Consider the following 13,845-nt stretch of genomic DNA (forward strand, 5'->3'; position numbering starts at 1 on the left):
GAAAAAATATATTTTTTATTAAAAGTCCATTATCTTTTGAAATAATTGTCAAATACTATTTAAGAGATTTTTCCCCTTAATTTAGACATGACTTGTCCTTATGACTGCATTTGTTTTTGAGAACAGGACAAGATAAGACGCTGAGAACAAGACATAAAGGACAGAGACACAAAATTTTGTGTTCTTGTATTCTGTTTGATGATAAACTAGAATAAATTATGAAAATCTAATTTATTCTCTTTTTTATTTCATTCAAAAAATTTGAGACGAAAAATATAATAATAAAAAATATAATTATGAAAAATTAACAAGAATCATGAAAGAAAAAGGGTTAAGTACGATTTTGGTCTCTAAGGTGGTCGAAAATTTTTTTCGTCATAAATTTTTTTTTTACATACAAAATCATCCCTAAGGTTTAACTTAGTTTTAAAATCGTCCTTACCTTAGGGACCAAAATCGTACCGAGGTGGCGGCAGAAGCGGAGGCAGAGGTAGATCGTGGACAGCTTCATCTTCTTTTTCCCTTCTCCCTTCTTCTTCTTTCCTTCTCCTTTGCAAGAACAGAAACACTCTCTTTCTTTTATTTTTTATTTTATAATTTTTTTGTTATGGGTAATTTGGTCCACAATTTTAATATTTAAGTAAAAAGAACGATTTTAAAATTTGGTTTTAAACCTTAAGGACGATTTTGTATAAAAAAAAAGTTGGGGACGAAAAAATTTTTTGACCTATACCTTAAGGACCAAAATCGTACTTAACCAAAAAAAATAAAAAAATAAGTTGTATCTTTTGTTAATGTCTCCATAACTTTTTTGTTAAAATAGACACAAAATATATTAATTTAGTATATCTAGATACATTATCTCTGTCTATATCTCCTCCATCAAACATAATTTTGTGTCTTTATGTTCCTATATCAATGTCCTATCTCTGTAAACAAATCGACTATATATATATATATATATATATATATATATATATTTTTTTTTTTTCCTTCATCCAAAATGTAAATAGTGAAGGATTTATTTGTCAGTAAAAAGATATAATGCATCAGGAGCGTGGGCTAAAAGGGGGAAAGGCAGAAACGATCAAACGAAGAATGAAAAACTGTTCCTCGGGTTTACCACCATCGCGTGCTCCACTCCACCACTCTCAGCCAACAAGCACTAAACAAACCAAACGAAACAAATCAAAACAAACCCCTTCCCCCATCACCACCGCCACACCAATCCCCCTACGACGTCGTTTCTTCTTCCCCAAATACTCATAAAACACACGCACTCACACAGCCAAACACGGTCTTCCTTGAATGGGCAATTGCGGCACCAGAGAAGAATCCGCAGTAGTTTCCAATGCTCAAGGTTCTTTCTCAGATCTACTCTTAATTCCTAACCCAATTCATTATCCCTCACATGCACACACCTAATCTTAATTTTACATAATTAACCCTCTCTCTAATTAACCGTACCTTTTGTTTTTCAGTTCAGCAGCTCCAGGCGTCGTCCTTGAGCTCCAGGAACGCCGGCACCGGCGCCGGTGACAGGAAGCACAGCCGCTCGGTGTCGGATCTGAGCGAGTCTTGCTCCACGCCGCGCCACTACAACATCGAAGACGTGAGGAACAACACGCTGCTCTACACGCACGTGATCGCGTTCACGCTCTACGAGCTTGAGACAATCACCAAGAGTTTTCGCTCCGATTATATTCTCGGAGAGGGAGGGTTTGGGACTGTGTATAAGGGGTACATTGATGAGAATGTGAGGGTTGGGCTCAAGTCGCTGCCCGTAGCGGTTAAGGTTTTGAACAAGGAAGGGCTTCAGGGACACCGAGAATGGCTTGTATGTTTGCCAATTGCAATTGCATTGTGTTATATTGAATTGCATTATAGTGTATTTCTTGTTAAATTTGTTTAATGTAGTTGTTAGTTAATTAGGGTTGGTTTGATTCACTTGCTGATCATGGCTTAATGTTTGATTCCGTATGTTGCTCTATAAGTGCTCATTGACTTTGGATTGGGGTGAAGGAATGTGAGCCATTACATAAACCTAAATCATTGTGAACTGAGAAACTTGTTGTTTGGGGTTATTTGTTTGTTCTTTACTCTTTATAGTAATTGTTTTTGTGTTGGTTGTTTGATTGATGACTTGGTTGTTGATGTTGTGGTGGTGTTGTTGCAGACGGAAGTGAATTTTCTAGGGCAGCTTAGGCATCCTAATCTGGTGAAGTTGATAGGGTACTGCTGTGAGGATGACCACAGGCTGCTTGTGTACGAGTTCATGTTTCGAGGAAGTCTGGAAAATCACCTATTCCGAAGTATGCAAACTTCTTCTCTAATCCCTTTGGATTTGATGTTCTTGTAGTTGAGTAAGGAAAATATAGTAAGAGGAAGACCAACTCAATTAGAAGATAGTGTGGAATTTTTGCCTTTAGTCGAATTTTATTATACTTCATGATGAATTTAAGCCATTGAGCATATTACTCTCAAAATGCATAAGATACAAAGTGGATATTCTGCTACACTTTGTGGCAGGTCAAAGTCATTTTAGATTCCAAGATATGCATTGGGACCCACACATGCTATAGACTGGTTATACATGCTGGCTTTGGGGAGCTATACATTGTTTCTAATTTAAGTATTAAGACTTGCCTAATGTCTTTCTAGTCTAGAAATGATAGTTTTTGGGAACTTCATGTTGTGTCTGCCATTTGGGATGGCTTTGAGATGTCATGTGAGTTATATCTTGTTCCCATTGTTTGTTGGATTATCTTGATGCTTGCTAGGGTAGTTTTGAGACAGTATAGAAGTTGTATGTATACTCTGAGGAACTTCATTTTTGCTTCCTGTTTCATACTTTATAAACTTGCATTTTTAATCTGTATTTAAACTTGTGACTATATTAGAATAGCATTTCTCTCTGCTTTGGCTGGTTTTTATGAAAATCTTTTGATTCACTATACAACAAAAGACAACACTACTTGAGTTTTTCTAGATCTTGCTTCATTATTAGTTGTGATTTGTGAAGAAAAGAATTCTACTTATACTTAAATAATAAATAGTTTATATGCTAAAACTATTCCAAGTTCCTTGTGTTTTTTTCCAACTCAATTTGATATGACCTTTCCTGAGGCTTCCAGAGGCAACTATCCCTTTACCATGGGCTACAAGAATGATGATTGCTCTAGGAGCTGCCAAAGGGCTTGCCTTTCTGCACAATGCTGAAAGGCCAGTAATCTACCGTGACTTTAAAACGTCTAATATATTATTGGACTCTGTAAGTTTCTATTGTTTTAACTTGATTAATGTTTCTACTACGGCCGTGCATTAATGGATTTTTCCTTCACTTGGTCTTATCAATAACTACAGGACTATACGGCCAAGCTTTCTGATTTTGGTCTAGCAAAAGCAGGACCACAAGGGGATGAAACCCATGTATCTACCCGAGTCATGGGTACATATGGTTATGCTGCCCCCGAATATGTAATGACTGGTATGATCTCAATTTTGCAAACATGCTCAATTTGCAAGTAATTCGTTTGTTTAAGCTCGAACATTTAGAAGTATATCAGCTCACATGTGATGCGAGAGTTAGCTAGGCTGGTGTACTGTGGGTTGGGTAGTTAAATGCTGGTCCCCTTTTTCAGGACATGGCCTTAGGTATATAGCAAATTAATATGCAACTCTTACTATCTTTCTTGGGCATAGCGGCTTAACCGATAGGAACATGTCCGTTTATCCGGGGATTAGATATAAAAACGGTTCCTGTTTCTGGTCTCCTGGAATTCATGTTTTTATCATTGCATGTCATTATTGGTTCAGTACGTACAATCTTGAAATACCCCATTGTTATCATGGCTAGAAAACAATTTATATTATCATCTTTAATTTAACTCAGATTATTTTTTCCTATTTTATTTTTGTCGTTTACTACAGCGGGTTCTAATATACTACTGTCGCCCACAGTTCAAACTGGTTGTGATGGCTTGCATGTAGACATTGAGCATGTTTCATAAATCATAATATACTTCTGAGCTTAATACACGTTGAGCATTCTTGCATATGTTTGTGTGGATACAGTTCTAATAAGGCAAATTTGAAAATTGTCAGGCCACTTGACAGCTAGGAGTGATGTGTATAGCTTTGGGGTTGTTCTTTTGGAGCTTTTGACGGGAAGGAAATCTGTTGACAAGACAAGACCTGGGAAGGAACAGAGCTTAGTAGATTGGGCACGGCCAAAGCTTAATGACAAGCGCAAACTCCTGCAAATAATTGATCCTAGATTGGAAAACCAATATTCAGTGAGAGCTGCACAGAAAGCATGTAGCTTGGCATACTATTGTTTGAGTCAAAATCCGAAAGCCAGACCACTAATGAGCGATGTGGTCGAGACATTGGAGCCCTTACAAAGTTCAAGTATAGGTGCCGGTGAAGTTTCATTAACCGGCTCAAATAGTGTAAGCACAGGGCACTTTCCGATGACCAAAATCTCCGACTACCGAATGCGTCCCAAGTTCTCAAACAATGTTGGTCCTGGTGCTGCTTGCCGGTCTCCTAACCCTAGCTGCTCGCCGGGTGCTGCAGCAGCATGCCGGGTAAGATAATCGCGTGCAATGTATCCCTTATTTGGTGTGCTTCTCAAATGTCCCCTTAATCTCGAGAGTTATTGATTGCCAAAAGTGTGGGTGGCTTCCATGTATTTATTGCTGCTTTGTACATGGTGTATGGTGATAAGAAGCCATGGTAGATAAATTTATCAATGGTTGGTCTTCTGTTCATCTCGATGCAAGTTATTGTGTGGAAAAATGTATGTATTTATAATCATCGAGGCATCAGAACTACTAATATAACTGGTTGCTCACAGCCTCATGTACATGGAGAGGTTGGAACTTAAGCAAGCAAGCTACCTGGTGAGAGATTATTAGGTAGATTGGCTGTAAGATCATCTTTTCCCATCTAACATGCCTCTACTGCAACCTCAGTTAGTTTGACTGCACTCTCCTGTTCTGCTTTTTTTTCAAGTGGCTTTTTTTTTGTTGAAGAGGAAAAAAAAAATAAAGACCAAGGTCATTTTCAAGCTTGCAAGGTTGTTTAGTTATGGCTGTCTTGCAAGAAATGTTAGCTTCTGCATTTGACAGCATCAATGTATATTTTACAATGTAAAAAGTATAAGTGTTGGTGCTGTGTTTGGGAAGTAGTTTTAAAATGTTTGAGCATTTTTCTTATTATTTTTACAAATATTTCACAAATACCCCGGCTGTGAAATTTTCAAATTTATACTATCAGAACATGTGTAAATAACCGATTTTTCTTGAAGTTAAATGCTACTATATAGCAACGCTGGTTTATCATACTTAATTTTCATTATAACATATATAAGGAAGATCTTTCATGCTTACTAAAATAAGAGTTCAATGTATTATATTATAACTACAGTTGTCCAATGTAATGTAACATAAATATTATGGTATATAGAATTTCATCACAATGCGAGTATTAAAATCATAAAGCTCAACATAAAACCGGTAAAATGATAGACGGACCTTAATTTTTATTTTATTTTTTGCTGGTGATTATTCAATAGAAATGGAAATGAACAATAATTCCAATATATCTTGTTCAATGAATATATCTTTACTAATTTATCAAACAAGAACAAAAGGAATTCGACCAAAGACGATCAATCCTCATAAAATTCACATACAGCAATAATACAAACGTAACATGTTATTAAAAAAGCTAGGGGATAAATATAGATAAGGGACCAAAAACCAAAATAAAGTGAAAATGATAGCTTTGCTCAGCTTGAATCATGAAGTTGGATCGTTTTTCCAAACTAATTCAGCCATGGTTTACTTAACCATGAATTTGTTCGGAGATAATATTCATGGTTAACTACAAACATATCACTGGCTAAATCAGTTTAGCAAATGATTAATCATATGCAGAGACCGCAATGTCCAATTATGGTCCAAACTGAACGATAGTACAGAACTATCATTTCATTTTACTAAGAAAGAAAGAATAAAATCAGGCCTAAAAATTTACTAAGCTGCCATGTCTAATGCCGAGAACAATAGAAATCATTCAGTCTCCATGGACATGAGTCTTGCTCTCGTAGTATCTCTTCTCACTCTCCCCCTTCTTTTCATTCCGTTTCTGAATCAAAGATAAAATAAAATAAAGCCGGTCAAAATAACTGAGAGCGCATTAGCTAGGAAATCATGGCCAAAGGAACAAGAAAAGTTCAAAGAAAACTAACTAACCATAACAGACATTCCACTGGATAAGTTTCTTCCTATTCTTTGTAATATTATGTCCTCTCATCCAAGGGTTGAGTTTAGAATGTCCACTTTTATGTTCAAATAAATTGTTTTCTTGAACCAATCAAGGATCTAACACTAGCTTCTTTTATTGGGTAAAACCCACCAGTTCATCAGGGTTTATTACTAGGAATCCAAATAATTCAGCTCAACTCATAGAAATCCAAAAAGGTTTAAGTATCTCAAAGGCTAATTTTTGCATTCTTATGGCTCGAACACAAGACACCCGATTTACAGGTCAAAACATCTAGCCATTTCAACGAACCCTATGTCGGTGATCTAGTCATTAACTAATTCACATTTTCCTTTCTTTCTTTTTTATAAAAAGCTAATTCACTATACTTATCATTGACTGTTTATAAATATGCTAACATTCGAACAAGAATTGAAAAGAAAAGAAATGTGATAATGATGATGCGCAATCAGACCTGGAATGCCTCGTGATTTGATACAATCCTTCTAATTATTGTAGTGGTTGTTATCCCTAAAGGACTAACCAAGACTCTGAAGATGCCCATGCTAATGGGAACAGCATATGGGTTGGATTCTTCCTGTACAAGAATCAATTTCACAGGTGTTAAGGAAAGTCATGCTGCAGAAGGAGTATTAGTGCCTGTAATAAATATTGTAAATCCATTTGCAGAAGAAAAAATTACCTTCTGAAAATCATCATTTTCCGCAATGGTTCCATGGACAACTAATGAGATGTTAAATGTTGTGATCTGCACTCAAGATTTGAGGAGTGTCACACCAATCCAAGAATGCATAAATACTTAAAAAGCAAAACAAGAAACAGAATATAATATTGGAATATATACAAACAGAAACAAGCAAGAAATTATCACTAAATCTTGCTAGCATGCTTTTCAAATAGGAGAAAAAACCAAGCTTAAGCTGGTCTCGACGTTGTCACAAAGCCGCTATTATGTTACGAATTTTGATCTATGATGACATCACATCAAAGCCGACATCATATCAAAGACCCAGAGCAATTACTTAGGAGTTTGATCCTTGATATATCCATTAATCATTACTAAATAGAGTTTTCAGCATGTGGTAAAGTGGATGCATGTATTATCCATAACTCAAGTGAATATCGTGATACGGAGTTTGACAAATATATATATAAAGCTTCAGATCTCCACCTAATCTCCTAATCTTCTTGGAGAATTACTCTAACAGTGACCGAAATAATGTCACAAAGGCTAGGCACAGGTATATATCTAGACCATAATATCATTATGATATGACTCACCTTCCTACAAACACAATACTTGCACATGGCAATTGTGCAAAGTAGAAAGATTTAGAGAGTAAAAAACCATAGACAAGCGTACATAGCATCCCAAGCTCTCTCTCCCACATTCATTTTTAACGATGAAATGGGCATGGCTTGTTCAGTGAAATCTTCATTAATCACTAGTATTGGTTAGCATAATGGCAAGATTAGAAAATACTTTTACCACCTCATGGCTCAAGAATGGTTATTGCAGCAGGAAAGAAAGATCACAGAATGCAAAGTCAATAATAAGAATGAATTAACTAAACTAATACTAACCATATCCCTGGACACCTCCCACGGCGCACCGATTATAACTTCATCCACATAGCGGCATGCTAAAACACTTAAACTTCTTTCATGGAGATTCATGATAGGACGATGCGGTCCTCTAGTTTCACTATAAAACCAGTGTGGAAAAAAGTTAATAAAAGATATGTAAAACATTAAACATTAGTAGTATAAACATCAATGAGAATAGATACTCAGATTGTTTTATGTTGAATACATATTTATAGCTTTTTATTCGATGCAAAATGATGCTACTATTGAATAGTTTATCTTTACGAAATAAAATAAAAGTGGGGAATAAAAAATATGAATGACAACAACCTGACTGTCTGATCAGTGTGGATTCCAACAAGAAGAAAATCTCCTAGTTCCCGAGCCAGCTTCAAGATCTATCAAACATAAAAGTGCAATGTCAAGCTGAAAAATCACACATTAACTTTGACACAGACAGGTAACTGGAACAATACGAATGAATAACTTTCTAATCGATACATAACCATTCATGTACCTCTTATCTAATAGCTTAAGCTTTTGGGAAAGTGGTCTCATGACACTTTTCTGGAATAAATAGTACAACTCTTAAATGCATCACAATCATGTAGTAAAAAAGAAAAAAGGCAGACAAATGAAAATTATATCATTGTTAAACACTCACTCATAAACCCCATGAAAAGCTAAAGGCCTATTTAGTTTGGGCAAACATTTTCTCTTTTCATTTCTCACGTTTTCTATTTTCAGAATTTCGTGAAGAAAAAATGGAAATAGAAATGGAAATGTTTTATTGTTTATTCTACCTATTTATTTATACCAGTAAATGGTGCAGATGCAGGCCATACCAAATTTAATAACATGCATTAAGGAGGCACCCGGAAAAGGACATTTTGATTTTCTTAGAGCCCAATGGCATCAATTAATCCATATAGCTGACTCTGACTAGTGGTATATATTCGCTTAGAGTTGTTCTAGTAGTTGGTAGTAGTGCAGTGGTAGCTACAATTATATATGGTCACAAAAGCAAGCACACAACAAAAAGGGTATCATATCAGTGTCAAAACATTTTAATATTGATTGCATCAGAAGATAATAGTTTAGTAAAGGCAACAAAATATTCAATTGAAAAAAAACAAAAACAAAACAGGAAATTAAGCTAACTTTCACTCCATGTTCAGACATAACATTTAACAGTGCATTGGTAAGCAATTATGTAGAGAAGGTAATATAAACAATACCTCGACATGACCAGCATGAAAGAGATCAAAGGCTCCATCTATATATACAATGCGTGCATCAGGTCCCGGGCCCTGGTATAATAAGCATGAATCAATATTACTGAAGCATGGTGTAGATAAAAGACAGCTTGTCAAAATTATTTCAATACGGGGGAAGAAATACATCATATTAGAAATGGAGAGAAAACCTAATAGTGAAGGTTCAATCATAGCAGTAGATACATTTAAGAAATTGATATTAGATTTCGAGCGCCTTGAATATGTTTCTGCTATCACCAGGTTTAAAATTATATCCTACCCATTCTGCCATAATCCAAATTCTGTCCGACACAGGTATACCTAATTTCAATCCTGTGTCATTCCTTAATCCCTTTGCTACCTAATTAACAGCCAATTGAGACATACATTCGCCACTAACTTAATTCACAATAACCAGCTTGAATTATATTGTTAAATTTTTCCCCCCAAGGGTTTATCCAGTTGGTTGATTTCCTAACAGAAACAATTTCCTGCTCTTCCAAAACTTAAGTCTATTAAACAAGTGTAACAACACAAGCTAAATTAAATCCTCGAAAGTGATCAATTGAGCAGGAAACTAGCAAAGAAGAATGAATTAGTTAACAGGTAAATTCTCAAACGCGTATTACGCGTACGGTTTCTTGCTTCAAACCGTGATTGGGATTTACAAACGAAAGAGGAAACATGCTCTCATTCTTATAAAGTATAAACCAACACCATGGGTTCAAAAATATGTGATTCAAGATTCAGAAAGTCTAAACAATTGGGAAATGACAGAGAGAAGGGATGATGAAGTTGAAAATAAGCATATAAGTAGTCGAAAATCGGAATTGAAATTAAATGTACATACCCTTCCATTTGAGAACTGAACAATTCTACGAGATGTAGGCATAAATTGAGAAATACGAGTTCCACGATCTTCAAATTTGTGACTATGACCATGGCTGAACTGTCTTTGTAAAGAAGAGTGGTTAGGGTTGTCACTGGCAGACCTTTCTCTCGTACAGAGAAGCATACGACCTGGGTATAAAATTATTATATAACATCAGTTCTCCATTTTCCACAAGCGTACGAAATTATTATGAGACAACACTGAAAAATAAATATAAGCACAAGGGAAAAATATAAGACAGGCTAAAGACTGAATATGCTCACAGGATGGGAACTTTCAACTGGACCAGATAGGAAGGAAAACCGACAAAAAGCACTGCTAGTTTTGTGAGAAAAGGCCAAAAGTTTTGATATCAAACTTCTAAGGGCGGAAATGCAGTTCAAAGAATAAAAATACGGTATGGAGGAAAACGACAAAATGTTAAAGCCTCAAAGGTCTGTTAATAAATATCATCAATTGATGAGTTGGCTTATTGCTATAACCAAACAAATCACCTCTTTGTAAACAAGGTTTTGACTGTGCCAAAATTCCATATTAAGCTTCAGGAGAATTGCACAAAAGTATTAAACCAGAGAAATTTTCCATAACTGCAACAACATAACAAGTAGAAATCCAGTATAAAATACTACCAAATGAAAGGGGGCACATCCCTTTATATGGTTTATATAGTGAAAAATAAAACTTATTCAAGTTCTTTTTTTTAGAAAAAAAAAAAACAAAAAACAAAAGCAGCTATGGGAGGAAAAAATATCATCAGCCGTGATAAACAAACACAAGAACATCACATGCCAACCAAACATGACAAAGGACTTCACTTTAATAATTTCCATAAACTATATCAAACAAGATGTGCATGCCCAATTGCGCCAACTAAATAAGGAAGTCTTATACTACAAAGAAAAGTAAGCAAATCCTAACCAACGATATCAGTGCTAGAAACTCCTTCGGTGCGCTTTATCTGCTTGTAACGGCCAGCTTTCTTTGCATGAGCATAAGCATCAGTGCCGTCAGGAAGAATACAAGGATCGTCCCCGTGAATAATGTAATCTATATTGTACTCATTAAAGAGCTTCTTCATGAACTCCTCAGTTATGGCATATGGAGCATCAGTAATAACCTCATCAACCCACTTTACAGCATTCACCATAATCATCCTACAACACACATCAACACCTCATAATCCGAACAATAACAACAACAACAACAACAACAAAGCCTTATCCCCCCAGCTACATGGATCAAACCTCATAATCCAAACGCAGAACACAAAAACAACCCCGCCAAAATAAATAAAGAAACAAAGAGATGCCATAACAACTATAACTAAGCATTGTCACATAAGACAACTCAACTACTTGGATCAAACAGACATAACAACTGAATGCAAAATTTCTGCATGGAAGTTAAAAAAACAGTAGCTAAACATATATTTGCCAAAACAAGTATCAGTGTATCATTGCAACTACAACTAAGCACGGTCTGTTAGATAATTCAACTACATAGATCAAATGCCAACACAGTGCTAGAATTGCTGCATGAATATTAAAAGAAATATCTAAACATATATTTGTTATTACAAGTATCTCTGCAACTACAACTAAGCATTGTCCCATTAGATAATTCCACTATATGTATCAGATGACAGAATACCATAATGCCAAAATTGCTGCATGGACATTAAAAATATACATATAAAAAAAATAGCTAAACATATGTTTTCCTAAAAAACCACATTTTGATTAACTTATTCTACATTGGTTCCCTGATTCTTCTCATAAGAAAAAGGCAATCAAATCCAAACATATCATAAATCTAGAATCAAACAAAGAACACAACACAAAAATGACACAAGATAAATCAGCATGGCATGAATTGAGCTCCAAGAAGAAGATCAAAATCCTAGAAAAAAGTGAAAAAAGTTGTGACCTTTCTTCAAGAGGGGTGACAGGGGGACCCTTATTTGCAATGATTTCATCGTCGCTAACAACACCAACAACAAGCTCATCACCAAGAGCACGTGCCTGTCTAAGAGCATTGCAATGGCCATAATGCATCATATCAAAGCATCCATCCATGTACACCCTAATTGTCTTCTTCTTCCTCCTTCTCTTCCACAAACCAAGAGGCTCCAGATTCTTCTGAAGCCCTTCTGAAGATTGCAGCAATCCATACAGTGACACACCAACGATCACGCCACCCACCAGAACCGTTGCAATGAACTTCGCCGTTGCGTTCTTCTGCATCATCACCGCCTCAAAAGAACCCATTTTTTTCTTTTTCCTTTTGGTTTCTCTCAGTTCCTTTCTCCCATAAATGAAATTAAAACGAAGGGAGGAAGGTGGGTGCAAAATGAGGTTAGAAAAGTGGCCACCACACAGAATTTGGAATGCCAATTTTTTATTCTGAGCCAAACATATCCGGTTTTTGGTTTTAGAAAGAAAGAAGCTAGTAGCTTCTGCTTTTTCCCCTTTTTGGTGTGAAACCAATAAAGTTAGAACCTTTACTGTTTTTTGAATTCATATTTTCTTTTGGACTTGTAGAATTCATAAAGTTTGCGAATTTGTTGGTATAGGGAAGATGGATTTGTTTTTCTTCTTGGGTTGGAAGCATTTAGCAACGTTTATATTCTGTTGCAGAATATTGGGCCTTTTATATATTGGCCCATTTAGGTCCAAAAAAATCCTATTGGGTTCCCTTTTTATTTTGTTTTTGTACTGGGTTCATTGTTCTCTGACAAAAAACAATACTAAGTTTTCATTGGGCCTTTCTAGAGGTTTTTTTAGTGCAAAATTACTAAACAGAATATGCTAGAAAGTTTTAAAAGGCAAAAAAAAAGATAAGAGAGAAAAAGACTGTCCTCATGTAATCATATTATACGTGCTATGAATTTGGTTAATTTTTGTTTTCAATAATTTATTATTCTCTTTTTAAGATACAATAATAAGTTATTCTTGGATGAAATATACTTTTGGTCCTTAAATATTGTTAGTTTTGGTTTTAGACTTTATGAAGAAAAAATATTAGTTCAAACATTTCAAAAACATTTAGTATTTTTTTATCCTTATAAAGTTTCATTTTAATATGTCTAAGTTTTATGATAAGTTATTTTCAAAAATATCAAACTATTATGTGAAGTTATCTTAATAAAATTCATTATAGTTTTTTAGTGACATAAAAAATATATCATTTTGGTGCAAGAACAAAAATTCAAGGATAAACTACTAAATTGGTCTCTTACGTTTGGGCGTAATCCTGTTTTGATCATTAAGGTTTAAAATGTCCTATTTGAATTCAAAAAAGTTTCATTTAGTTTCAATGTAGTCCTACCGTGAGGTCAAAGTTAAATAATTAACGAAATATCCTACATGATAGCAATACAAGAACAAAATTGATAATCTGGAGAATAAGTACAAACTCCGGAGGCACAAAATTAACCGTTCAATACATTTAATTATTATTTTTTTTACAATGTAAATGAAATATTTTCTATAGAACTAAGGAGAATGATAAATAAATGTATCCACGGTTGATTTTGTACCTTTGGAACTTGTACTTATTTTCTAGATTATCGATCTTGTTGTTATGTAAGACATTTCATTAATGATTTAACTTTGACCTCTCAGTTGGACTACATTGAAGCTAAATGAAACTTTTTTTAATTCAAATAGAACACTTTAAACTTTAAGAACTAAAACAGGATTACGCCCAAACAAATGTACCAATTTAATATTTTTCCCAAAATTCAAACATTACAATAGTATAAACTTAAGACATAATATCTTTTATAAAAAGCATGCAATGCTACATGATCAACAAAAT

At 34.9% G+C, this 13,845-nt stretch overlaps 2 protein-coding genes across 2 annotated transcripts; one reads left to right on the forward strand and one right to left on the reverse strand.

The window, feature by feature from the left end:
- Positions 1-999: 999 nt before the first annotated feature.
- On the forward strand, positions 1,000-5,200 carry LOC112743907 (probable serine/threonine-protein kinase PBL8). Its single transcript, XM_025793335.3, has 6 exons — positions 1,000-1,360; positions 1,482-1,837; positions 2,177-2,312; positions 3,135-3,271; positions 3,364-3,487; positions 4,105-5,200. The coding sequence occupies exons 1-6, from the start codon at positions 1,309-1,311 to the stop codon at positions 4,596-4,598; spliced, it is 1,299 nt and encodes a 432-aa protein (XP_025649120.1). The 5' UTR covers positions 1,000-1,308; the 3' UTR covers positions 4,599-5,200.
- A 407-nt stretch (positions 5,201-5,607) lies between these two features.
- On the reverse strand, positions 5,608-12,505 carry LOC112743908 (ethanolamine-phosphate cytidylyltransferase). The gene is made up of 9 exons (XM_025793336.2): positions 11,953-12,505; positions 10,945-11,180; positions 9,985-10,154; positions 9,117-9,188; positions 8,209-8,276; positions 7,876-7,996; positions 6,974-7,039; positions 6,746-6,868; positions 5,608-6,153 (listed from the first exon to the last, which is right to left on the reverse strand). Exons 1-9 carry the CDS (start codon positions 12,291-12,293, stop codon positions 6,082-6,084), a joined length of 1,269 nt encoding a protein of 422 aa, XP_025649121.1. The 5' UTR covers positions 12,294-12,505; the 3' UTR covers positions 5,608-6,081.
- Between the last annotated feature and the right edge of the window lie 1,340 nt (positions 12,506-13,845).

This window comes from Arachis hypogaea, chromosome 14 (assembly GCF_003086295.3).
Source record: "Arachis hypogaea cultivar Tifrunner chromosome 14, arahy.Tifrunner.gnm2.J5K5, whole genome shotgun sequence".
Classification (NCBI taxonomy): domain Eukaryota; kingdom Viridiplantae; phylum Streptophyta; class Magnoliopsida; order Fabales; family Fabaceae; genus Arachis; species Arachis hypogaea.